We start from the raw sequence: 26575 nt of genomic DNA on the forward strand, positions 1-26575 counted from the left end.
GTCAGACCCCACTCTCCACTCAACTGTGGAGAATGTCCTATCCATTGGCTAGATCTGGGTAGGGAAAACTGGGAACAGGGCTTCCACAAGACCCAGCTATTCTACTCCTTGGAATATACCCAGAAGATGCTCCAGCACACAAAAAGAACTTTGCTCAACCATGTTCATAGCAGCCTTATTCATAATAGCCAGAACCTGGAAACAGCCTAAGTGTCCCTCAGTAGAAGAATGGATAAAGAAAGTGTGGTACATTTACACTATTAAATACTACTCAGCTATTAAAAACAAGGAATTCCCAAAATTTGTGGACAAATGGATTGAACTAGAAATGATCATAATGAATCACCCAGGAGCAGAAAGAGTCAAATGGTATATACTCACTTATATCTGGACACTAGCCCAAGGAATATGTCCCATGAAAGTCTTCACTTACCAAGAAAGTGGGACAGGAGGGAGGACATCCTATTGGGACTGTAGGTGAGAGAAGCATGCGAGAATAGGGAAATAGAAGGATCCAGAGGGTCCTAGAAACCTACAAGAAGAACATTATGATGGGCAGATCTGGGCCCGGGGGTCTTGCTCAAACTATGGCACCAGCCAAGGACAAAAAGTCAACAGTCTTAACTTTATGTATATGATGTCAAACACTCTCTCACGGTGGGAACGTAATGCTTGTCTGATATCCATCCTGTATCCTGCCTTCCCTTCATGCTTGCTTATCTCACCCTGTCTAAAATGATGAAACCAGGGAATCCAGTGTTTCACCTGAGGTCTGATGAGGTGACATGTGAGTAGGGGTTGCTTGCTTTCAACATAGTACCTGTCTCTGATGAAAGCGGAGCGTGACTGCATGCATTTGCTGACAGTTGTCTAAAACGATGCTATTGTCTTTTCTTTTGACACAGAAGCACACCAGAGTTGGCAAATGTATTCCTGGCCTCCACAGATAGGTTAATGCTAGATGGTCTATACATTGAGCCCCAATGTTAAATGTAGAATAATTGTGGTAAAAAAAAAAAATAATAAGAGGGAGAAGGAGTGGGTTCACAGAAGATTGCCTTTAAAAAAAAATACATGCAGATTTTATAACTTCAGCTTTTTTCTAGCAAGTGTCATTTGCGTAGAGAAAGCTCATTATTGTCTTCAGAATTCTCTAGAACTTTCTGCACACACCACAGGAAGTGCATTAAGGCACAGTTGGTGCTGCTTCTCTGTTTAAAATTCTCCAGTGGCTTCTGACTAGGTTTCAGCTAAATGTCCACCCTGCTTGCCGTTGCCTGTGGTGGCTGCCCAAGATGGCTGCTCAAGAGCCTATGGCCCCCTGTCGTATGCTCTTCCCCTCCCTCTGTACCCCATTATACTTGAACTTCCCCAGCATCTGACTCTATCAACACCCCCTGCCCACCCACCAGCCACCGTGCAGTTTAAATTTTGTTTGTTTGCAATGCTTTCCTTCCACACCGAGAAGAGCTTGTAGTTCAGATGTTGCCTCCACTTACCTATCTGCTCTTCACAAAGGAACTCCTGTCTCCACCTCTGCGTTCCCTCTGAGGACTTCTTGTGTCAACTTTAACACCAACTGGGCCTAGAGATATAACTCAGCTGGTGGAGAGCATGTCTAACATACAGGAAGCCCTGATTTTGAACTCTCGGACCTCCGGAAACCAGGAATGGTAGCGCACATCAATAATACCCTGCCCCACCCCCACCCCAACACTCAAGGGATAAAGGTAGAAGGACTGGAAGTTCAAGGCCATCTTCAGCTATGTAGCAAGTGTGATGCCTGCCTGATACATGAGACTCTGCCTAAAAACACAAGCAAGATGCACAAGTTAATAATGACCGTTTTACTAATCTGCTTTCATACCCCTTCTTGGTCTGCATGCCCATTGAACACCTATGCTACAAGCAGGTAGAAGGACCCATGTCACCACTGTAGGCCCATGTCTAGCACAGGTGAAATGAACTTTGCACATAAGATGGCATGTAAGCTTAGCCATTCTTCTCCGTGAAACGATTAAAACAGTATGCTATTCCTCCTCAGTGTTGACATAACCTTCCTTTTGCAGAAAAGAACAGATTCACATACACAGTGACATTGGAGGGAAGAGAAAAAAAACTCTGTTCTTTTCCATTTTTCTTCTTCTTTGGCGTGTTGTAAGACCATATCAAATTCCACAGCCTTCCCACTTCTCGAAATTCTAGAATCCAAAAAAGTGTTGCCTGACTGATGTTGAGCCTTCCATACTGATATAACAAAACGTAAGTTCACTATGTAGAAAGCACTAGAAAACCAGATGCTCAGCTCTATGCTGGAGGCTCACACAGACAGTGCCTGTGTTATTTGGTTTTGCTTTGGTTTTTAAAGTTAGATTTTGCGGACAGAAGCCAGGTCCTCAGTGTCTCCAAGGCAAGCACTGTACTGACTAAGTCGTATCCCAGCCCAAGATCATTAAACTAATACACATAGAGCATGTCTTGGAGCTACTGCTAGCATTGTTTCTAATAGTGACTCTGATGTCAAAAAGATACAGCACATGAGGCCTGTGTTTCTCTCTTTACCTATTGTCTTTTAAGGGAAGACTGGACAGGAAGGAAAAAATGAGCAGAGAGAGAGACATGAGAACTGATTTATGTGATTCTGCTTAACACAGGACACCCAAGCAAGTAACGTCACTGCTCCACGTTTTACTTTGCTAATCTATAAAAGAATGATACAGGCCGGGCTTGCTGAACATGCCTTTAATCCCAGCACTCAAGAGGCAGGGGCAGGCAGATCGCTGTGAGGTAAAGGCCAGCCTTGTCTACAAAGCGAGTCCAGGACAGCCAAGGCTATACAAAGAAACCCTGTCTCAAAAAAATAAAGAAGAGGAGGAGGAGGAGGAGGAGGAGGAGGAGGAGGAAGGATACAGAGGCAGGTGAGTTCCAGGTTAGCCTGGTCAACATAGCTAGTTCTATGTGAAACAGGGCTACAGAGCGAGACCCTGTCTCAAATACACAAACCTTACACCACCACCATCACCACCTAGGCTGTCCAGACTCAAAAGAAGATATCCCTGTAAGGCTATATATCTATCTTTTGTGGTCTCTCCATAAACTGCCCTTGCATGCACTCAGTCAGTTGGCTGCTGCTTCAAATGCATCAGTGGCTCTTAGCCTAGCTGTACCTAAAAATCACTTGGGAAAGTAAAAACCTCCAAATGTCCAACAGCATCCCCTAGACTGAGCTAGTCTTCACAGTACTACTTTTTGAGGATTTATTTTATGTGTGTGTGGGCATTATCTATATGTGCACATGTGTATGCCGGTGCCCATGGATCCTTTAGAGCCAGAGTAACATGCAATCGTGAGCTGACCAGTGGGGTGCTAGGACTCTAATCCAGTGTCTCATGCTTGAGCAGAAGGCTCTTAACCATTGAACCTTTGGTACTATTTTTTTAAGTTCCCATGGCTAGACAATAATAAGAGGGAATTCGTATTACAGCCTTTCAAGCCCATCTTGCATGATTTCCTTAGGTGTGGGAATATTTTGTAAATGTGTCCACTGGGACTGGGAATTGGGTATCCAATACTAAACAGCCAGACTGGAAAACTATGTGCAAATAACATTATAACTGAGGAGATTATATTTAGTAATATATAGGTGTACACAGGTACGTATATGCATGCAGTAACAACAAAAAAAGAAGTCATAAATATATATGGGAGGCTTTTGAGGAAAAATTATGTTATAATTACATTGTAATTTTTTAAATTAATAATAAAAGAAGTAAAATTTAAATTAAAAACTTAAAAGCCATGAGATAAAATGTCTCAGACTTACCCAATAATGAGGGACCTTTGAGTCCCACCGTATCTTCTGATTAGCCTTCCAAAGGAGCAAGTTGGGAGCCAGCGCTTTCTACAGCACCCCTAGCTGGCTATCAGCAGCCAGTGCTGAGAAACAAGGTGCTAAAACCTCACTGGAAGAGCCAGGCAAAGGTGGTGGCACTTGCCTATTCCCAGCACTCAGAAGGCAGAGGCAAGCGAATCACTATGAGTTCGAGGCCAGCCTGGACTACAAAGCGAGTCCAGGATTACCAAGGCTACACAGAGAAACCCTGGCTTGAAAAATCAAAAAACAAAAACAAAAAACAAACAAGCAAAAATCACCGGAGAGTTGCAAAGGATATTGTGTGAAACCTTCACATTTGAATCACCCCAAACCCACACAAAACCCAATGCACCCCAAAAATATAAGACCTCTGTACACTGAGTAATTGCACAAACAGCAAGTGATACAACAGAGAGCCGTTTCTCCTTGTGGAAGACTCTCACCAGCCACTTTCAAGTTCAGGAAATCTTGATTGATGTTAAGGATTTTCAGTGCTGTGAAATTCTTTCTTCGAAAAACATATTGGGAAGGCATGAAATGCACTGGGAGGATTCTTTCATTTGAGAAGAAATGTTTGAGTTGTGAAATAAAGTAATATAATACACTGGACTTTTCCGAGTATGTACAGTGAGAACTGACCTGCACGTGAAACTGACACAACTAAATTTTTATTCTTTTTTTCTCCAAAAAAGATATATTGCAGGGCTCTATAAAGCTTTCAGCATTATTTTTAGTGCTCATGAGAAAGTTAGGCAGATTGAGGTTGATTGTGAATTATGTATATATAAGCTGCCAGGTCACACACAAGTGGTAAATATGTGAGAAAAAAAAGTTAAGCAGTTATTGATTTCCAGGTTGTGGCACTTAACTCAGCTCAGCACCACACCAGACAACTCCAAACCTCCTCATCACCAGGCAATCAATTCTGTGAGAACCATTTTTTTAAAATGAGTTTCTGAACACTCGAAAGCAGCCTTTGAAAAGTTGCCTCAAGTAATCCCACCCACTCTGGGCCCACATCCACCTGCCTCCCATTTCCTGCCTAGTTTGAAGACAGTCTTGTTTGGTCCGAGCTTTGAGTTATAAACATTTTCAGTACTTAGAGACTATTTTCCTCTGTGCTTTTTAAGAAGTAAGCCGCTGGAGATTGATTTTTTAATAAATCTTAAAGCTGGGGAATTTGTGTGTTGCTTCGTGCTGGCTTTGCACAAGTTCCTCCCTTCTGAACTTGGCCAGACTCTCTGCATCTGGGAATCACAGTGTTGGATTCAGTCTGTATTTTATCTTTGGAAACTATGGCAACCAGCTCTGTGTAGTAAATGATTGTGTTAATGTAGGTCTGCCATCCCCACTCCTCAGCATGTTACGTCTCATCATATCAGTGCTAGGAATCAAACACAAGTCCTCATCTGTTTGAGGTGGATGCCCCTCCTGCTAAGCTGTGTCTACACTGGCCCTTTCATTTTGAAAAAAGTACTGTAAAGAGAAAATCAATATGGCCTACCTCTTTGTGGTATGAAATAACATGTTGCTGCCTTGGTTTGCATTTGGAGAAAAGTTTTTAAGAGGGTGTATTACAGACTTCTGGCGTCGTGTGCTGCTTGCATCAGACATCTAGAGCTGGGAAGTCCTGTCTCGTGTGGACCAAAGCACACGCTCCCTGAGTGTGATAGTTTCACGAGTGTTTGCAGGTATAGCCTCTCCTCAGCTGGTCTCTTTATTTCTGAAGATCTTTGCTGTGCTTTATTGCATTATTTCATTCCTCCCTTCGCTTGAGAGGTGGCAAAAAAAAAAAAGAGAGAGATGTCAGTAACTTTTCAAATTACATTAGTTGTATAAAATCATGGGCTCCATATGGGTGTGGTGGCGCATGCCTTTAACCCCAGCACTCTGGGAGGCAGAGGCAGGTGGATCTCTGTGAGTTCCAGGCCACCCTGGTCTACAAAGAGAGTCCAGAACAGCCAGAGCTACACAAAGAAACCCTTAAAAAAATTATGGGTTCCATAGGTAAAGAACGTTATTTGTGCGTGTGTGTGTGTGTGTGTGTGTGTGTGTGTGTGTGTGTGTGTATGTGTGCGTGTGCACGTGCACATGTACATGCATGTCTCTGTGTGTGTATGTTTTGAGACAAGGTCTCATTATGTAGTCCTGGATGGCCTGAAACTCCATATATAGACTAGACTGGCCTCAAACTCATAGGGACCCACCTGCCTCTGCCTCCTGGATGCTAAGAATAAAGGCGTGTGCCACCACACCCAGATCTGATAACCTGTTGTTAAGCCCTGGAAGTTAAATGGTAATAGAAACAATCCTCAGTTCCCCAAAGCTGTCCACTGATCTCCACAGGCACATATGTACACACAGGCATGCATGGGTATACATATAAACACAGATAGAGGGAGAGAGAGAGAGAGAGAGAGAGAGAGAGAGAGAGAGAGAGAGAGAGAGAGACGTGCAGCTTTTAACGTAAAAGGAAAGCTAAGGAACTAAATAAATGAATGACTACTGAAGGAATGGGTCAGCACATTCTTGATGTTCTTTTCTCCCATCCCTCCACCCCGTGGCACTAAAGTGCCTTGATCTGTGTGTGCTGAGCATCAGGGACAGAATAGGGCACACGCTGCAGTGTGAAGCTCAGGTTTTGGACGATGATAGTTGTATTCTCTAGCTAGGGCTGCCAGAACAGAGACTCTGTCATGGCTTGCACGGTTATTGCCTTAACGTTGTGGAGTCTGGAGGTCTGAGCTGGAGGTGTGGTTGGGGATGCTCCCCCTGAGAGGGAAGGACCAGTTCTAGGCCTCTCACCTTGGCTTGTGGGTGTCTGTCTTCCTGCGTAGTGTTCTCCCTACACATGTGTCTCTATGACGACGCCTTTTTTTTTTCCTTTTTATAAGAACATCATTAGAATTGGATTAGGTCAATCCTGATCACCTCCTTCTAATTTCATTACCTCTGTAAAAGTCCTTTTCCAAATGAGGTCACATTGTGCGATCAAGGGAGTAAGACTTTGGTACAGGAATTTGAGAATAGGAGTGGGGCAACATTTGACTCAGCATCGGCATTATACATGTTTATTTTTGAAGAATATTCCTATAGTATCAAACCATGGCCTAGAAATGAAAATAGGTGCGTGGAAAGCACATCTTGATGGTAACACTGGCCCTAACAGGATGCTACCAACGTGTCTTAGCTCCTTCATGAGGTTGAAAGGGTGTCCCTCTGGACTGTGAAAAAGCATCACAGAGGAGGGCTGTGGATCTTTGCCTGGTGCATAAACAGGAACATTCAGCCAATGTACACTGGCAGGTACCGCTTTTATGAGCCTAACTATTTGTGCTTCCTAGACCCAAATACAAAACTAAACACCATATCTCAGGCAGCAGACTTCCTCTTTTGTTGCTAGGGAAAGATTAACTATCCAGCATTTCCTTTGTATAGATGGAGGGTGAGGGAGAAATCAGGTGTGCCGGGTAGTTTTTGCCCACTTGACACACTCACTGAAGACAACAGGGAAGAGGGGATCTCAGCTGAGGAGTAGCCTCTGTCAGATTGGCTTGTGGCCCGTGAGGTGTTTTTTTTTTTTTTTTTTGTGTGTGTGTGTGTGTGTGTGTGTGTGTGTGTGTGTGTGTGTGTCTTTTTTTGTTGTTATTTATTTTTTATTTTTAAAAAAAAAATACTTATTCATTTATTATACAGTATTCTGCCCGAATGTGTGCCTGCATACCAGAAGAGGGCAACAGATTTCATTACAGATGGTTGTGAGCCACCATGTGGTGGCTGGGAATTGAACTCAGGACCTTTGGAAAAACAGGCAGTGCTCTTAACCTTTGAGCCATCTCTTCACCCCCGAGGTATTTTCTTAATTGATAATCCATGTAGGAGTGCCCAGCCCTTTGTGGGCTGTGAACCCTAGGCAAGGAGGCCTGAGCTATGGGAGAGAAGTAGGGGGCTAGAGAGATGGCCAAAGAAGACCTAGGATCCTAGTCTTTAGGAGTCCTAAGTTTCCTCTTCCGCAGCTCCCACTTTCTAGCTAAATTTTGCCTTTTCAGCTTCCATTAGAAATGAAAACTCCAAGGAGGAGGAAGGCCATGAAATGTTAAGACAGCAACAGTTGGTGATGATGTCTAAAAACAGAAGGAGAGAAGTCCTGGCTCTCTGGCCCGTCAGGGCTCAACTACTACGCCATCACTGATCATTGAGGTTTGGGGCTTTAGAAATGCTCTATTGAGGGCTCAGAGGTAAGAGCACTGTTTATTCTCTCAAAAGGCCTGAGTTCAATTCCCAGCAACTACATGATGGCTCATAACCATCTATAATAAGATCGGTGCCCTCTTCTGGCCTGCTGGCTCACATGTGTGCAGAATACTGTGTAAATAATAAAATCTTAAAAAATAAAATAAAATAAAGAGCCAGGCTTGGTGGCGCATGCCTTTAATCCCAGCACTCGGAAGCAGAGGCAGGGGGATCGTTGTGAGTTCGAGGCCAGCCTGGTCTACAAAGTGAGTCTAGGGCTGGCAAGTCTACACAGAGAAACTCTGCCTTGAAAAACTAAAAAAGAAAGAAAGAAAGAAAGAAAGAAAGAAAGAAAGAAAGAAAGAAAATCATCTATTGAATTCAGTCTTCGTACAAATAGACAAACTGACTCACGAACGGTTTATCTCATCCCTTTAGAGAGAGATGTAGGGAGGCATCCCTTTCTGTCCTATCCAAAACTTTTGGTACCCCTTATGCTAACTGCTACTTGATAACTTAGAAATAGTGGCACATGCCTACAAGCCCAGCCCTAGGGAGGTAGCGAGAGACAGGAGGATCAAGGTCATCTTCAGCTACATAGCCCATTCTTCAAGGCTATCATGGGCTATATGAGACCTTGTCAAAAGAATAAATAAATAAGAATAAAATAAAAAACAAGAAATACTGCTTGGTGATGGTTTCACACATTCCTAAGAAGGAGTTTAATTGGCAGTTTGAGCCTTTCCCTACTCACACCTCCAAGGATCTTTGGTGACTTGGAGACCAGCTCCATCATGTCACTAAGGAACAAAATTGTTGTCTATTTATACATTAGCGTGTGTGTGTATGTGTGTGTGTGTGTATGTGTGTGTGTGCATTGCACATGTATGTGCATGCCAGTGTCCATGTAGCAGTTAAAGGGCAACCTTCAGGAATGGATGCTCTCTCCCCACGCTGTGTGCCAGGGATGTAATTCCGATTATCCATCAGGCTTGTGTGCCAAGCGCTTTATCCACAGAGCCACCTCGTCAGCTCTGGATTGTACTGTTTTAAAACATATGTGGCTTTTTATAAAGAGATGTATTTTATTTTATTAATTATTCACTTTGCACCCAGGTTCTCCTCCCAGTCCTGCTCTCCGTCCCTGTTTCCTCTCCCCCTTCCCTTTCCCCTACTCCTCAGAGAAGGGGAGCCTCCACCCACCCTCCCACCCCAATATATCAAGTCACATCAGGACTGGTCACATCCTCTTCCCCTGTGACCTGGTGAGGTAGCCACACCAGGGGAAAGTGATTGAAATGCAGGCCAAGAGAGTCCATGTCAGCGACAGCCCTCACTCCCCTTCCTGGGAGACGCACATGAGGACGGAGCTGCCCATCAGTTTATCTCTGTAGGGGGCTGAGGTCCAGTCCACACGTGGTCCTTGGTCGGAGCTTCAGTCTCCACAGCCCTGCCCCACCCCCAGCCCTAGTTACTTGGCTCTGTTGGTCTTCTTGTGGGGCTCGTGTCCCCTCTGAGTCTTTCCATCCTTCCCCCTCCTACTCTTCCACAAGACTCTCTGCACTCCACCCAAGGTTTGGCTGTGGGTCTCTGCATCTGTTTCCATCAGCTGCCGGGTGGAGCCGCTCAATATACGTGTTTTAATGCAGTGATCACTTCCTTCTTTGCTGATGTGACTCACACATAGACATATCTGTGTAAATAAAACAACAATAAACACCAACTTTTACAGTTTTAAGTGTATGAAACTTTTTTTTTTCAAGACGAGGTTTCTCTGTGTAGCTTTGGCTGTCCGGGGATCGCTTTGTAGACCAGGCTGCTCTCAAACTCTCAGTGACCCACACGCCTCTGTCTCCTGAGTGCTGAGATTAAAGGTATGTGCCACCACACTCGGCTTATTATATGAAACTTTTATTTCGAGAGAGAGCGAGAGAAACCCTGTCTCAAAAAAAAAAAAACAAACAAACAAACATATATAAATAAATAAATATTTTTAAAATGAATTTAAAATTTCCCTTTGGATGCCTTTAAAAATTAATGTTTTTATAACCTTTCTTTTCAGGGCTATTAACCTGGATTAAAATATATTAAGCCCCAGCCTGAGTTTGTGTGGGTGGAGTTATATCTGGAGGTCCAGCCAATCCTACAAAGCAGTCTCTGAACAGAGGGGGTGCCAAGACACAGGGAGTTTGTGCCATGTGGACACTAATTCTAGAACATTAAATTTGCCGTGCTAAATGGATTTCTAGATGTTTCTTAGACTAGTCCTCCCCTTCCCTCTCATGAGGCAAGAAAAGCCTGAACCAGAACAATTCAATTTCAGCTTTTGGAAAAAGCAAACACCGTGAGACAAACGCCATAAAGATAGTATCGGGGGACCCAGAAGGGAGGAGCGTTTCCATGCCTGATGTTTGTTCCCAATGCGTCTGAAGGTCTGGTTAAGCACTCGGAGCCGTAAACGCGAGCTTCTTCCTAAGACGCATTTGCAGGCTTTGCTTTACAGGCTGAGAACCTAACGGCCAGGCTTGCTTTTCCTGTCCCAGTGTTACACGTTAAGTGTTTGGAAGGAGCCCCAGCGAGGCCTCAGGAAGCTGATACCGCCTCTGGACTTATCATGCTCCAGGCAATTTGTTTTAAAGTTCATAATCTCAAGGGCTACAGGAGTGTCCCACATCTGCCCTGAATTGAAAACAGCTTCCCACTACATCAGAGCCGTGGATCTGAGTCAGAGCGAAAGTCTAGGACCATTTTGAACGTATGGCTTGCTAGACCACGAACGGCTCCCTACATGGAGGACCAAGATTTGGGGGTATGTAGTCTGTAGATTTTCAAGCCCTACGATTTCTGTTCTGTTTGGCTTTGTTTGGTGTGCTGCTGACCGTTAGACATGAAGCGACAATAGTGGGAAACTTCCAGTAAGTAAGAAACTGAGCAAACTTGCAAAGGGGTCAGGCAGCCTCTGTCTCAAAACTGCTCCGCCAGGTTTTCGCCTTTTTGTGACTTCCTACTTATTATATAAGATGCATTGATTTAATTATGCTGATGTTCAATTTTTTTCTTTCCTCTAGGACTCTAAAAAAAGGGTTTTGTAAGCCAAGAAAAGTTTTTGCTGTTGAACACCAAAGCTTTTCAGCTCTCTGTTTATCTACAAAATCATTTTTTTAAAAAAGATTTCCACACACGCTAAGAATGAAGGCTGGGACTCTGAACTTCCTGTTCCAAGCCTCTGGGGACCCAGGCTGGCAGGGTACTCATTTACCACCTAATATCCCACTGAAATGGTGTCTTCCTCAGCTTTCTGCATAACCGTTTATTCTCTGTGGGAACAATATTTTGAAGAGTGTGAACTCCTTTGACACATACATATATTAATGATACGTGTGTGTGTGTGTGTGTGTGTGTGTGTGTGTGTGTGTGTGTGTGATCATGGAGGACAAATAAAAGGAAATGGGAAGTCACAAAGGTCTGCAGGCGACTGTATGCATAGTTCCTAAGATTCCGTATGTATTGTTTTGACTCTAGACCTGTTTCTCTGTTTACTGCCTCTAAGGAAGACAGGGCGGTGTTTGGTACAGTGACTATTCAATGGAAACTTGTTAGTTGAAAATAGAGTGGTGGCCTGGGACTCTGGAAGACATGTCACTGGAGGCAAATGATGGTAACAAGCCTCTGCTTGCGTCTGTGTCTTCTACCGTCTCTGGGACAGTCAAACCAGAAGTCAGAAATAAGTGGTGATGGGTAATTAAGAGGGACCAATCAGAGGAGGGGCTTGGTGCCATGGTTATGGTTTGAGCAAAGTAACAATTCTGTTGTGTGAGTCCTGCCCTCAAGAGATTGCTCAGGAACCCCAAGGAAAGCTGGGAGGGGGAAAGTGGCCAGGCACAGTGGCCAGGCTCAGTGGCTGCCCCATTTTCCTTTCAACTTGGTGCAGATGTGTTCATCAAAGGCGTTCCAGCAGCACAAATCCCCTCTGTTTCCTATGCTTCCCCTGGTCTCGGAGCAGCCCAGTTGGCAGGTAACTTCTCATCTCAGTGCCCAAAGACTGCCTGCTGTTGACTGGTTGCCCATGGCTCTTGAAAAAGGGAAGGTTTTATTTTTGAATGCCAAATTTTGACTGGAAACTATGTCATGGGACTATGCCCTCTTAATGCCCGAGAGACAGAGGCATTGTTTTAGAGAAGGAAGGGAACACATTTGGGTTTGTACTGGAGGGGGCAAAAGATGTATTGCTCAGTGCGGACTGAAAGGAGATCCTGACCTACCTAAAACCACTAGCAAAGGAGCTTTAAAATCCAGTGGAACAGTGAGTATAGATCAGCCCCTTATGGAGAAGTAATTATGTGCATGACATAATATGGTTTGTTTGTTTGTTTGTTTGTTTATGTGTTTATTTATTTATTTATTTGGTCTTCTGAGGCAGGGTTTCTCTGTGTAGCCCTGGTTGTCCTGCACTTGCTTTGTAGACTAGGCTGGCCTCGAACTCACAGAGATCTGCCTGCCTCTGCCTCTTGAGTACTGGGATTAAAAGCATATGCCCACACCACTCGGTGTTTGGTTTTTGTTTGTTTGTTTTGTTTTATTTTTTGTTTGTTTGTTAGTTTTTGTTTTTGTTTTTGAGACAGGGTCTCCCTGTGTTAGCCTTGGCTGTCCTGGACTCACTTTGTAGACCAGGCTGGCCTTGAACTCATAGCGATCCACCTGCCTCTGCCTCCCAAGTGCTGGGATTAAAGGCATGTGCCACCACGCCCAGTTTTTTGCTTATTTTTTGAAGCATGGCCCCCTATAGTCCAAGCTAGCCTCAAATTAAATGTAGTTGAGAATGACCTTGAATGTTGATACCTGCCTCCATCTCCAGAGTGCTGGGATTATAGGCATGTTCCATCACCCCCAGTCAGTTTATTCAGTGCTGAGGATTAAAGCCAGGAATTTGTATATAAGAGGCAAACACTAACCCCAGTCCTATGTCTTAATTTGACTAGTTAATCTTCCTGTTTAATTCCTCAATGCAGAGGCCTGGGAATAGCATTAATGCAGTGTAGCAGACACTTTAACAGTGGTGCATCAATAACAGTTTCAAGCGCTGTTACCTTAAGGGTAACCCACAACCTACTGCCTCTCTCTCTCTCCCCCAACAGAGTGAGCAGGTTTCCACTGTAGCCCAAGCCCTCTTCCCTCATCCCCCTTTTTTATACTCACAGCCTTCTATTTGAACACCAAGTATTTGGTGAGCTACAATTAGGGCACCAACCAAGCCATGCCACCGTGCAGGTTCACAGGCTCCATGGAAGTTCCAAAAGCCATGTTTGGAATTCAGAGCACATTAAACCCAGAAACAAGCTCCCAGCTCAACTCCTGAATGCAAATTTATCCTAAAATAGAATCTTCTAGAAACTTCTGGAAAAGAACAAGAAAGAACTAACATTTGTCTAATGGCATTACACAATGAATTTTACAACGTACTCTGGTGATACTTTTGAGAATGTTTTTAATATCCTTGTGATTCTTGCTTGCTTGAGCATCATTGCCTTCTTGATCTGGCCCCTAACTCTTTGCCCACAGTATTTTCGTCATCCTTTACTCCCTTGAATAGTCCCCTGGTATGGAGTCCAAGCAAATTATTTGTGTATGTTTTGACTGTTGTGGTTTCTTTTAGCTGGATCCCGTTCTTCCCTTTCTTAGTCATGACAACCCTTGCTCCACTCAAACATCAAAATCATTTAAACTCCCCTGTGATGCCCAAGATGCCACTACGCCCTGAGCCACAAACCTCCCTGAGAAAACTTGGCTCAGGTGTTTTCTCTACTAATCTAAAGGTTTTAGGACTCCAATTAAAAGCGATCCTCAGGGCCAGTGAGATGGCTCAGCAGGTATGGGTGTCTATTCCCATGGGTTATGTTCTGATCTCCATACGTGGGCATGAACACACACACACACATATGTGTAATAAGAGTCATGAAGTATATATAAAATATAATAAATATACATATGTATAAATGTAGTAAAGGCATACAGAATAAAATATTTTTAAATCATTCAGATTTCATAGTTCATGCTTCTAATTCCAGCATACAGGAAAATGAAGCAAGAAAACAGAAAGTTCAAGACCTTCAGGCAGACAGAGGCAGATGGATCTCTGTGAGTTCAAAGCCAGCCTGGTCTACAAAGCGAGTCCAGGATAGTCAAGGCTACACAGGGAAACACTGTCTCAAAAAAGAAAGAAAGAAAGAAAGAAAGAAAGAAAGAAAGAAAAGAAAGAAAGAAAGAAAGAAAGAAAAGAAAGAAAGTTAGTTAAAGACCAGGCCAGGCTGTATAGGGAGATGGTTAGAAGAAATATAGTCTCAGAAAAGTTAGAAAAATACTCTTTCTACTTCTACATTCTCATAATAGCTCATAAGTTGCATTTTCTTTTTTTTTAATATTTATTTATTATTTATACACTATTCTGCCCGCATGTGTGCCTGCCCACCACAAGAAGGCACTGGATCTCATTACAGATGGCTATGAGCCACCATGTGGTCGCTGGGACCTTTGGAAGAGCAGACGGTGCTATTAACCTCTGAGCCATCTCTCCAGCCCATAAGTAGCTTTTTTTTTTTTTTACTAAAATTCTCACACTATGATAAATTTGTTTCTATGCTGTCTCTTCCCTATGCTCAGAACTGCTTCAAGATGGGGATTTCTTCATAACATACTACAATGCCTGATGCAAAAATAAATGACACAAAAGTTACTGTATGCATAACTGGAAGGATAATAAATTCATAGATAGATGGATGGGTAAGACAGATAGGGAAGGGATGGGGCTGGAGAGATGGCGCAAAGGGTAAGAGTACTGGCTGCTCTTCCAGAGGTCCGGAGTTCAGTTCCCAACAACCATATGTTGGCTCACAACCATCTATAATGTGATCTGATGCCCTCTTCTGGCCTGAAGGTGTACATGCAGGCAAAACACTTTATACATAATAATAAATAAATCTTAAAAAAAAAAAGATAGGGACGGTTCATTCTTTAAAGAATGATAGAAGGCTAGGTAAAGAGTTGTACAAAATTTCAAGTGAGCATTTTAGGCAGAATTTGTGAGAGTGACAGAATTTGTCCATCTAAATTTTACTTCTGCTTCCTTCTTTATGTGAGAGTGAACAGGGAGGGTAGAAAGGGAGACACAGAGATGCAACAAATGGGGTTCCAACTCTGGTTCTCTACTCTGCAGCAGGATGGCCTTGGGGATTACCTGCCTTTTTTTTTTCCTTTTCTTCTGTAAGACAAGAGTGACTCCTGCCTCCAAGGTATTGTTGTAAAGGGTAAGTAATAATCCGTCAGAAAGAAGTAGCCAAGTACTTGAGCCATATAGGATGGAAGATAAGTATCAGTCATCAGAGGCTCTGAATCTGAGCTTGCAGACACTGGAGTTCTAAGCCAAGAGGGACACGGGCCTCTCTCGAGCTTCGGGCTCTTCTCTTTTGCTATTGGGTCGGCTTCATGTAGATAGAGCACGTCAATAGCCCAACCCCACCTGCTATCAGCTACTTCTCCTCTCACTCAAAAAAAAAAAAAAAGGCAATGAAACCCAGAAGAGTGAATGAGTAGGAATGTTCAGGAGGGTTTTATTTTTTATTTTTTTTGAAGATTTATTTATTTATTATGGATACCAATCTTGTTATAGATAGTTGTGAGCCAACATGTGGTTGCTGGGAATCGAACTCATGACCTTTGGAAGAGCAGTCAGTGCTCTTAACCTCTGGGTCATCTCTCCAGCCCTCAGGAAGGTTTTAAAGTAATAAAAAGAATCACCCAAAGGAGAAGTGAAGTGATCTCAGCTTTCCAAACATCAGACCAGGAAGAAGAACGCTGTCTTTATCCCAAACAGTGTCTAGAGGTGTCTCAAAATTCTTCCTGAAACTATAGAGATACTGTTATATTAGTACCACATTGTGTCCCAAATAGGAATTGGGCATGGCAGTGCCTGTCTGTCATCCCAGCACTCAGGAATGTCATGAGTTCAAGGTCAGCCTGGCATACCTAGCCAGGCACTGTCTCAAAACAAACAAACCAACAATGACAAAGAAAAAGTGTAACTAGTTTTCACAGTTCTAGAATTCAAACCCAGAATCTCTTCCATGCCAGGCAAGTGTTCTACAATTGAGCTCCATACCATACTACCCCCCCAAAAAATATATATATATTTCTTTATTTAAACCTTTTTAAAAGAAACAAAAGATATCACTGATTATTTCTTAGATTAGTTTTTGATAGTTTCTTGTTTTAAAATAATTACATTATTCTCTTCCATTTTTAAATCTTATTCTTTGTGTATGTGTTTTGCCTACTTGCATGTCTGTACAACACTTGCGTGCTTAATACCCACTGAGGCCAGAGAGGGTATAGATCTCCTGGAACTGGAGTTACATGGACCGCCGTGAGATGCCCTGTTGGGGCTCTGGAGGAGAGGAATCAGTGCTTATAATCTCAGCTTCTGACTCTATTATTCTAATGCTTAATTCCAAACTCTACCTTTTCCCCAAATTGCTCTGAACCACTTGATCTCCCTGTCTCGTTTCAAAAATTGGCATTTTACAGAAGAGCTAACATATTCAACGAAAAACAAATTCTGATCCAAGAGTGTGTTAGATTGGCAGACATTTGTAGGCCCTCCCTTTTTCATCTGTCTGAAGTTAATATTTTAATTTATATTCTATTTAATTTACATAATTAATAATTTAATATTATAAGCATTTCTGTGTAAATATTTCCAAGGCTATCTGATTCTCTGGCTGTCTCTGCCATCCCTATGTTAAGTGTGACTCTTGGATAATTTGGGTATGTTTTTTAGGTGAAAAAGTGGGTTAGAGTGTGTAAAAGGCTTTCAGGAAGTTTTGTCTGTTCTGAAGTACATACGGTGGCTGGCTTTTATGTCTGACTTAAAAGAATGTAAAACAGCATCCTTTATCTATCTATTATGGGTTTATTAACAATGCATAAAAGATGAAATAAAGGTCTAGGGGAGGGGAATAGGGTGAAAGAGGGAGGGAGGGGGAAAGGAAGATACAAATGAGGGGATAACAAATGGGATGTAATCTGAATAAATCAGTTTTTAAAATTGCCATTCCACAGAACAAATTTCCTTAAAATAAAAAGAAGTCAAAAACAGAAAATAAGAGGAGCCCCAGTATGCTCCTTGTGTGCCAGTGAAGGAGAAGGAGAAAAGACGCTGTTAATGGACTTGCCCAAGTCTTCGTTCCTATTTTCTTCTTTCCTAGCTTAGCTGGAATACAATTCACTTCAGGCCCACTGGTGTGAATTCAGTGGCCTCAGGAGCACTTGTACATCTGTTCAGGTATCTTAGAAAAAAATATCAAATTAAATTTTAATTTAATTTAAATTCTCAATCAAAAGGCTTTCCATACTCTGACTAAAAAAGAGCTTAACTGTCCAAAAGTAGGTCAGAGAGGAAAGGGAACTTTTGAGTGCTTGAGAGAATCCTATTCTTTAAATGAGTAAGTTTCTCAAAGTCAACAAATACCTATTGTAAATGCCAAATTTAGTTAGTTGTCCCTAAACAAGAACCATTTTGTTTGTTGGATTGTTTCATTGTTAAACTGCCCCCAAAACACAAGAAAACATAAGACACTAAAATGAAACCTAGTTATCAAGGAGACTTGTATTTTGAATAACCTTTCCATTGGGCAAATGGATATTTAGGAAATTAATTTTAAGCCAACTGGCTACCTGGGAGTCAGGAGACATTTGTGAGAATAAAAAGAGGGTCCATGAGTATAAAAGTCTCCACATCTGGTGCCTAAAATGTACCGGACACTATATATCGTGATGAACGCATGGCAGCCTCTTCTGGGCTAACCCAGGCAGCTCGCCCACTGTCTCCTTACAGCCTGTAGCCATGAGTTATGGCACAGCTGAGTGGGTTGTTACTGCGGGTAGTTCTCAGACTGCATGTGGGCAGCACTCCTAAAAAGGACAGCCTCCTGCGAAACCAAAGCCCAACGTTCCCGGACTGTGTTTCCTAACCCCTTACAAAGGAGTTGCCCTGGGCATCCAATGAGGTGATGCCCCTCCCTCCCTCCATGTATTTTTTTTTTTTAGATGTATCGAGGCCCACATCTCATGCTGGGGAAATGGTGGTGAGCAAAACACCCAAGATCTATACTTGGGTGGACTCTTCTTTTTCCCACAAAGCACTTGGCATGCCCTACTGCTGTCACACAGCATCGGTACCTTCTTCGGAACCAATGACAAAGTGCCCCAGAGGGAATAATCAGTTCAGAAATGAGATGACTCATTTGAATCCAGGGTCTATACCTTGCCAGCTGTTCATTTCTTGGAGATCAGAATGTACTGGGAGGAGTTTGCAAACCAGAGTCCTGCCAGTAAAAATGAGCATAGTGCCCACCTTGCAAAGGTCCTGTGAAACTTGAATGACTTGCACTAACTACATTACACACACTTGAGCAACTCTAGCGCATAACAGTTGTATTCCTTTGTTTGTTTATGTTGTTTGAAATGGCAAGCCTTTTTTACCTTAAAGAAAGCCTGTCAAAGAGGAAAAAAAAACATCCAGGGATAAAGAAAGAAATAAGGAGGCTTCCTCTAAGTGCGTTCTACAACAGCCATATTTTCGGCCATTTTTGAGGTAATATATTGACCTGGAGTGTGTTAGCAAAATTAGTAGCAAAGGCATAACTTCTCATTAACCATGGCATCTTGCTTACTCTATCCTGAAAGGAGGGGAAGTGGGTTACAGAAGTAGGAAATGCCAATGAAATGTGGGAATATACACATGGGTTGAAGGAGGCAGTAGCAACTAACTAGGGATGTCTACCCCTAAGGACAACCTCCGTGTCAACAGTCTCAGAAGAGGAGGTAGCATGGAGGTTGCAGGGAAGAGGGCCAGAGCACAGGAGAGGACTGAAACTGGCGGGGGGGGGGGGGTCGGCAGGGGGGAGGGGGTCCTTTGGAAGTCTGTGGTGGGAGCAATTAGAACCCCAGGTGCAGCTCTAGCCGCTGTCCCAGGACTGCCAGAGCAGCCAAGAGGCTGAGCCACCAGCTCCCATCACAGCAGAAAGGTTGGGGAGGGGCAACCAAAAACCACCCTGTGCCCGGAAACCAGCTACGGAATTAACGAAACTGACTTCTGAACCCAACTCCCGAATGATGTTAAGCAGGATATGGTTTTGGTTTTTGGTTTGGTTTGGCTTGGTTTGGTTTGGTTTGGTTTGGTTTTCGAGATAGGGTTTCTCTGTGTAACAGCCCTGGCTGTCGTTTGGTTTGGTTTGGTTTGGTTTTCGAGACAGGGTTTCTCTGTGTAACAGCCCTGGCTGTCCTAAACCCACTTTGTAGACCAGGCTGGCCTCGAACTCACAGAGATCCGCCTGCCTCTGCCTCCCAAGTGTTGGGATTAAAGGTGTGCGCCAACATGCCCAGCTTGTTTTTGTTTTTTAAATCAATTTTATTTTTTACTAAAACTTCACACGGTCACAGTGGACAATGTCACCACAGCATCTCCACTCCTGTTCTTCCAACACTACCCCCTGACCTTGGCCCTTGACCTTACTGCTAATTGAAGAGTCTTTTTCTCTCGATGTAGGTTGTGTCTCTTAGGTGTAAGTTTGGGCTCAGTTTTCTTTGCATAATCCAAGGCACCCTGCACCAAAGCCAGTTATCAGCTACTTCTGGCTGAGAGGCAGAAGCCACCCTGCTCAGCAATAAAAGAAAAAGCTACCTGGAGGTTTTTAATGATAAGAACCAACAGGCAGACTGTTCTTTAATCATCTTTCCATCTCATAAATGAGCTACATGTTCACATGTATAAAAATGAAAACTTCCAGGGGCTGGGTGCTAGCTCACCAGTGCTCATGTAGCATGGCCAAGGCTCTGACTTTGGTCTTTGGTCCCCAGCCTTGCAAAACAAACAAAAACTTGGACACAAGTAAAAGCTGTAATTACAAACCCGGGGATACTTCCTATTTGCTGTATTTTCTTTTTGTCCTTTTTTTTTCCCCCTTCAGTCTTCTCCAGTGCTTTGAAGTCTTATTTTATGCATAATTTAATATTCTGATTTTCTATTTAAAATTTTATCAAATGTTCCTTGTACTACTAAAACCCCTTTGTAAGCATCTTTTTTGAAGTCTGTGTAATAGAAGTAACATCATTTTCCCAGTCTTTCTTCTTTGTTGGACCTTTAAAAGTTATTTCAAATTTCTCACATTGCAAATTACGTGCTGGGATGAACTTCTGGTATGAACGCCTTTGTCCTCGTTTCACATTATTTTCTCCCACAGTCCCCAAAGTAGAGCTACTCAGTCCAGTGACATGAACATTCTTAAGGCTAAGTAAACCTTGTTTTCAGATGGGTTGTTGTGAAGTTTCTTTAATATTTAATACTGGACTGTTTAGATTAGATGAGTAAAGCTACAAGTTCGTGGGCAGCATACAACTTAGAAAAACATGTCACATACACAGGGCAGGCCACTCCGGCCTTATCACAGGCCACAGGCCACAGCTCCAAAGGAAGCCATTAATTTACATTTCTGTTCTCAGAGTTTTTTTTTTTTTTTAAGGAATAGAACAGTCTTTCTCTTAGATAATAGGTTCTGTCCTCAGACCTACAGAAGCAGAGAGATCCCCACCCAGCATTGAGTTGGGTTTACAGCATCCCAGTGTGACCTCTGGGCATTGCAGGCACAAGAAAGCCATTCATTCTCCGCGATGGTATCGGGAAAACTCTACAAGGCTTTGCAAAGAAGCACATTTATATTACCCATGCTATTTATCCAAAAGCTATGAGAGGTTGTGTCTTTTTTATCTTTCTCATAAATTTCCATGCATTGCAAGAAAAATCTATATACAGTGTCTGTGCAAGGTTTCATTGATGATCATGTCATGTGTATGATGTCTGCATGGAGTTTCATTGATAGTGCCAAGAGATTTTTTACCCTAGCTTGATTTTTAACTTTTCAGAACATGTGTATCTGTGCATGCTGTGTTCGTATGTACAAGTGAATTTTCATATGTGAGTGAAATGTACAGGTGTGCATGCCTGCACAGATGCACACATGTGTGTGCATGTGTATGTGGGCACATGTGCACAGGTGCAAGTTTAGATAGTAGAGGATGCCACTGGGTGTCTTCTCATCTTAACACTGAGGCCATAGCTCACTGTCTTGGTTAGTCTGGGTAGCCAGCTGGCTCTCCACATCGGGGAAAACTGGGACTACATATAGGTCATTATAGACTTTTCTATGGGTGCTGGAGATCCAAAGTTTGCCCTGCCCAACCCCTGCTGAGTGGACACATTACTGATTGAGCCATTTACTCAGCCCCCTGACTTTACTTCTAGGTGATGATGAAATGGTTTAAATGTGTCAGGCCTTCAATCTTGCCCTGCCCCCCAGTCTTGCCCTGTGCTCAGCCACATGGTTGAAGAAGCACTACCAATTCTCAGCACAACCTTCATAAAATGAAGGTGGCCAGACATCTGGACGTGAGTTTCGGTGAGCCATAATAAATAAGAAGGTGTCCCAAATGCTCCTTGAATTACCAGAACCTCATGTTGCCTATGTGCATTACAGATGGGATAGATCCTGTTTGATAGGGTTGAAATTTGGATCAGAGGAACTTTAGCAAAATCCAGGTAAAATCAGTGCTAATTAACTTTCTGTTGTTGTTGTTGTTGTTGTTGTTGTTGTTGTTGTTGTTGTTATTGAGACAGGGTTTCTCTGTGTAGCCTTGGCTGTCCTGGACTCACTTTGTAGAACAGGCTGGCCTTGAACTCAGAGATCCTCCAGCCTCTGCCTCCCAAGTGCTGGCATTAAAATGGTGTGCACCACCACAGCCTGGCTTATTAAGTTCCTTATATCATAAATCAAGACTGAATCTTTCCTAAAGGATAGATCCTTGGGCGTGGGGGTGTGGCTCAGGTGATAAGAGTGCTTGCTTAGCATGCAAAAAGTTTTGGATGTGATCCCCAGCACCACGTGGTATGACATCCCTTCAGTGCTAGCACTCTAGAGGGATAGGCAGGAAGACCAGAAGAAGTTCATGTGATCCTCTGCTATGTAGCAAATTTGAAGCCAGCCTAGGATACATGAAACCTTGTTGTGGCAGTGGCGGTGGTGGTAATGAATATATCTTTCCTCTAAGAAGTGTATGCCTACATAAATGTTTCACAACATCTTGAGATTCAAGGCCTTGCTTCTGCTTCATGAGCCTTTCTCTGAGAATCCTATATTAGTATGTCAAGCTTCTATAGGAAAAGCCCAGGAATTTATTTCTCCCATTCTAGAGGCTACACACAAGTCTAAGATGATAGGTCAACAGGATTGGTTATTTCTGGAGCCTTTCTTTTTTGGCTTGGAGATGGCCGTCTTCTTCCTGTATGCTCATGTGTTATTTCTTCTATGTGCATCTGTGTGTCCATGTCCTAAGGTCATGCTACGAAGACACCATTCCCAATGACTTAAGCTCCACAATGATGACTTCATTTGGTCACAAGTGCCCATTTCAAAACCCTGACTCCACATCAACACATAAATCCAGAAGGGTATCAAATTCAGTCTATAGCCAATCCCCAAGCTAATCAGGGATCTGTAGCCCAGCAAGATCTAGAGACTTAAATAACAGAGGCAGAACCACACCCAGGTACTATGTCATCCAGTCTTCCATACTGCCTGTACGCCTCCCCCATAGCTCCCCTCCTCACCTGTGTGTTGTTCCAAGAGTCTGCAGGCAAAGTCCATAGCATCTCATTCAAGGAGAGACAAGAGTGGAGGGTCAACCTTTGTCCCAGCTCTCTGATGACATCAGGATGAGAGGGAGGATCCTGGCCACGCTCCAGGTCCCCAAGTATACAATACCCAGTATGCAATACCCAGAGTAACCCCAAGGAGTCTTCATAGTGACTTTTTAGGAGGCAATGAAAAGAGCCTGTGTGATCCACATCCAGGCTTACCTTCCCTCTACTACTGAGATCCAGAGGACGGTACAGACTGGTGTCTCCTGAAGCCTTAGAAAATAAAGGACTTTGCTTACAAATCTTGAATCTGGGCAGTATGTCAGTATCTGACTTATTCCCGTCATCATTGTAACTGTGTTGGGGACCCCGTATTTTCTCCCTTTAAGTGTGAGGATACTAGTTCTGCCTCCTCAGCCATATCATCCCTTGGAGAGTTCCAAAAACCTTCATCAGAGGTGAATGTGTGTGTGTGTGTGTGTGTGTGTGTGTGTGTGTGTGTGTGTATACATGTATGTATGTGTGTATGTGTATAAGTGTACATATGTATATGTATGTGTATGTACATGTGTATAGGCACTCTTGAATATACATGAGCAGAAGCAGCTCTCACATGGAGGTCAGATTTTGTTCTTTCCATTCATCCCATGAGTTCCAGATACCAAATTGAGGAGTTAGCAGCAAGTATCTTTACCTCCTGAGCCATCCTGCCAATCCTGAGTCTTGCCGTTCAAGAATTATCACCTTAATTCTGGAGGGAGTCTACTTAGCTGCTGCCTTTGGATGTCTTTATTTATGATGATTTAATCTTGGGTTTGCTTTCCAAGCAGAAGTTTACTACATTTTCTGCTTTATGTGCACACATGCGTATAATTTGTGCATGTACAGGGTGTGTGTGTGTGTGTGTGTGTGTGTGTGTGTGTGTGTGTGTGTGTTTCTTCTGTTGTTTGCAATACCTCCCAGTTGGGAATTGTTTGTAAATTTAGTTAATGAGCATTTAACACATTCCCTTTGATGAAGGTGTTAAGTCTGAGCTCCACGCGGGCATCCCACCAGACATCTCCCCCTTGCAAGAGCCATTTGTGTTTACCTATTCTTAACTGCTTAGTGATGGTATCTTATTTGTTGGCCCAATAGGGAACTAACCTTTAGTCTTCTCTGGAAAAAAAAAAGTGCTTGAGTTTTGTAAGAAAATGCTTACATCTGTATTCCAAGCAGGCCCACTCTACTGGCAAGCTTTCATTTTCACCAAACAAAACGAACGGCAGGCAGAACAAACATTTCAGAGTCACCTTAACTGGCCCTGCCAGTGGCAGCCACGTACAAGCCAGAACTGTCGGGTTTTGCAAGAACAAATAGCAAATTCAACACCTGCGGGCTCCACCGTCAGCAAGGTTTCCTGGATTTAATTATGGCTTGATCTCTAGAAAGGGAGTGTGTGTCAAGTGTGCTTTTCAATCACTTAGAGAAAGCAGAGTAGGAGGCAGAATGGCCCTGGGATTTGCTCACAAGATGAGCCCCACCCCCAACTCCCACTTACCATCAGCACATCCTGGAAACACACAGGCTGTTCCAAATGAAGACTTAGCCAGAAGCGGCATACAGGAGCTATAAAAATCAGGTACTTAAAAGTGAAGCTAATCGAAAATCTACAAGTAAGTAGAAGGAAAAGTTCATGCCAAATATTCGTCTTTACACAAAACAGAAAGCTATCTCTTGGCTTAAAAAAAAATCTCCTCACTTTATACATCCATATGTGTGCACATACGGGGCAGGCATGTGTGTGCCAGTGTGTGAAGTTAGTGGACAAAGTTAGTTCAGGAAAGCCAAGGCTACACAGAAAAACCCTGTCTCGAAAAACAATATATATATATATATTTTTTAATTCATAGTTTTCCACTTCTCAGTAAATGCCATGTCAGATCTGTCCTGGCATCATTCACGTGTTAAGCACAAGAGCCACGAATCCAGTGAAGAAAGCCTACCTGTTCAGGAAATCCTTACCGTTTTTATCTAAGAGCATAGCCAACACCTTTTAGCTGTTAATCTTTGATTCCATTGTGCATGATAAGTTCTCTTCTACCTCTCAGTTAAGAAGTAGCAATTGTAGCCGGGCGTGGTGGCGCACGCCTTTAATCCCAGCACTCGGGAGGCAGAGGCAGGCGGATCGCTGTGAATTCGAGGCCAGCCTGGTCTACAAAGTGAGTCCAGGACAACCAAGGCTACACAGAGAAACCCTGTCTTGAAAAACCAAAAAAAAAAAAGAAGTAGCAATTGTGGTACAACAGTGGCATGAATATTATGGGAGTAACCAGCCACCTTCTATTGACTGTAACCTAACACACCTAAGCTGGATAGGCCAGGTCATGGACCCTAGGGGAAAACCTACTACCATTACTCTGCTAAGTAGAAATGGAAATAAAATCACTCCTAAAGCTATATGGCTACACCCATACAGAGATCAATGTGCAGCCCACATCAGAGAAGCTTCTTCTTACAGGTGATAATTAAGACACATCCACAATGAGACAAGGCAGAGAGTGAGAGACTTTGGAGCACTCAGCCCTAAATGGGATGTCTATATCACACCCCTCCCCTCAAGGCTCAGGGATCTATGTGGAAGAGAGGGAGTAGGAAGATTGTCAATGCCAGAGGTAGTGGTGGTTGACTTCAAGGAAACAGTCATGTTTTCCAGATACAACAGGGCAGAAGCATAGAGACTGTAACAGACATCTGACAGAATTTCAGTATAGAGGGCAGAAGTGGCCACAAAGTCCCATAAACTGCTGTAGGAAGAGTAAAGTTAGTTTTTGTTTGTTTGTTTGTTTGTTTGTTTCCAATGTAGCTACACCTGGTACAACCACCATGCCCCAGAGCAGGCTCCAGGCCTAGGAGTAGTTGACAAATCCAAACCGGGCTCCACAGTTTTTTTGTTTTTTGAGGGGAGGAGAAGCACTGCTTGTTTTTTTGTTGTTGTTGTTGTTGTTGTTGTTGTTGTTGTTATTGTTAAAGAGAGGGGATTTGAAGCTGAGTGGTGAGGAGGTGGGGGTGATCTAGGAGGAGTCGGGGAACAAGGTGAATGTGACCAAATATATTGTGTAAATTTCTCAAAAATAAGCCTGGGCATGTGGTGGGGCACAACTTTAGTCCTAGCACTCAGGGAGATAGAGGCAGATCTCTGTGAGTTCAAGGCCACCCTGGTCTACAAAGCAAAATATATAAATTAAGAGGTTTTCTGAAGAAGAAGAAGAAGAAGAAGAAGAAGAAGAAGAAGAAGAAGAAGAAGAAGAGGAGGAGGAGGAGGAGGAGGAGGAGGAAGAGGAGGAGGAAGAGGAGGAGGAGGAAGAAATAGGGGGGAATGTGGATAAGTTGATGGAATAATTGACCACCATGTATGAAGCCCTGGGTTTGACCTTAGAACCAAACCAAACAAAAGTTGAGATAGCACACATCACTAACCTCATTTCTCAGGAGATAAAGACAGGAGGATTAGAAGTTCAAGGTCATCTTCAGAATTACATAAGACCTTCTCTCTCTCTCTCTCTCTCTCTCTCTCTCTCTCTCTCTCTCTCTCTCTCTCTCTCTGTTTTTTTGAGACAGGGTTTTTCTCTATAGCTTTGGCTGTCCTGGACTTGCTTTGTAGACCAGGCTGGCCTCAAATTTACAGAGATCTGCCTGCCTCTGCCTCCTGAGTGCTGGGGTTAAAGACATGCACCACTACCGCC

At 43.2% G+C, this 26575-nt stretch overlaps 1 protein-coding gene across 2 annotated transcripts in view; it reads left to right on the forward strand.

Annotated features, from left to right (window-relative positions):
* The window catches only part of SASH1 (SAM and SH3 domain containing 1), a 305726-nt gene that overhangs the window by 72948 nt on the left and 206203 nt on the right, over window positions 1-26575 (forward strand). Inside the window, exon 1 of one of the 2 annotated variants that reach the window (XM_084777497.1) lies at window positions 10561-10916. The exons of the other annotated variant lie outside the window; for it this stretch is intronic. Within the exon in view, the coding sequence (XP_084633623.1) occupies window positions 10896-10916 (21 nt within the window). The 5' untranslated portion in view covers window positions 10561-10895. Of the gene's footprint in view, window positions 1-10560; window positions 10917-26575 lie in introns of those variants that run through there. 2 annotated transcript variants of the gene reach the window in all.

Source organism: Acomys minous (assembly GCF_964271855.1).
Source record: "Acomys minous genome assembly, chromosome: 3".
NCBI classification, from domain to species: domain Eukaryota; kingdom Metazoa; phylum Chordata; class Mammalia; order Rodentia; family Muridae; genus Acomys; species Acomys minous.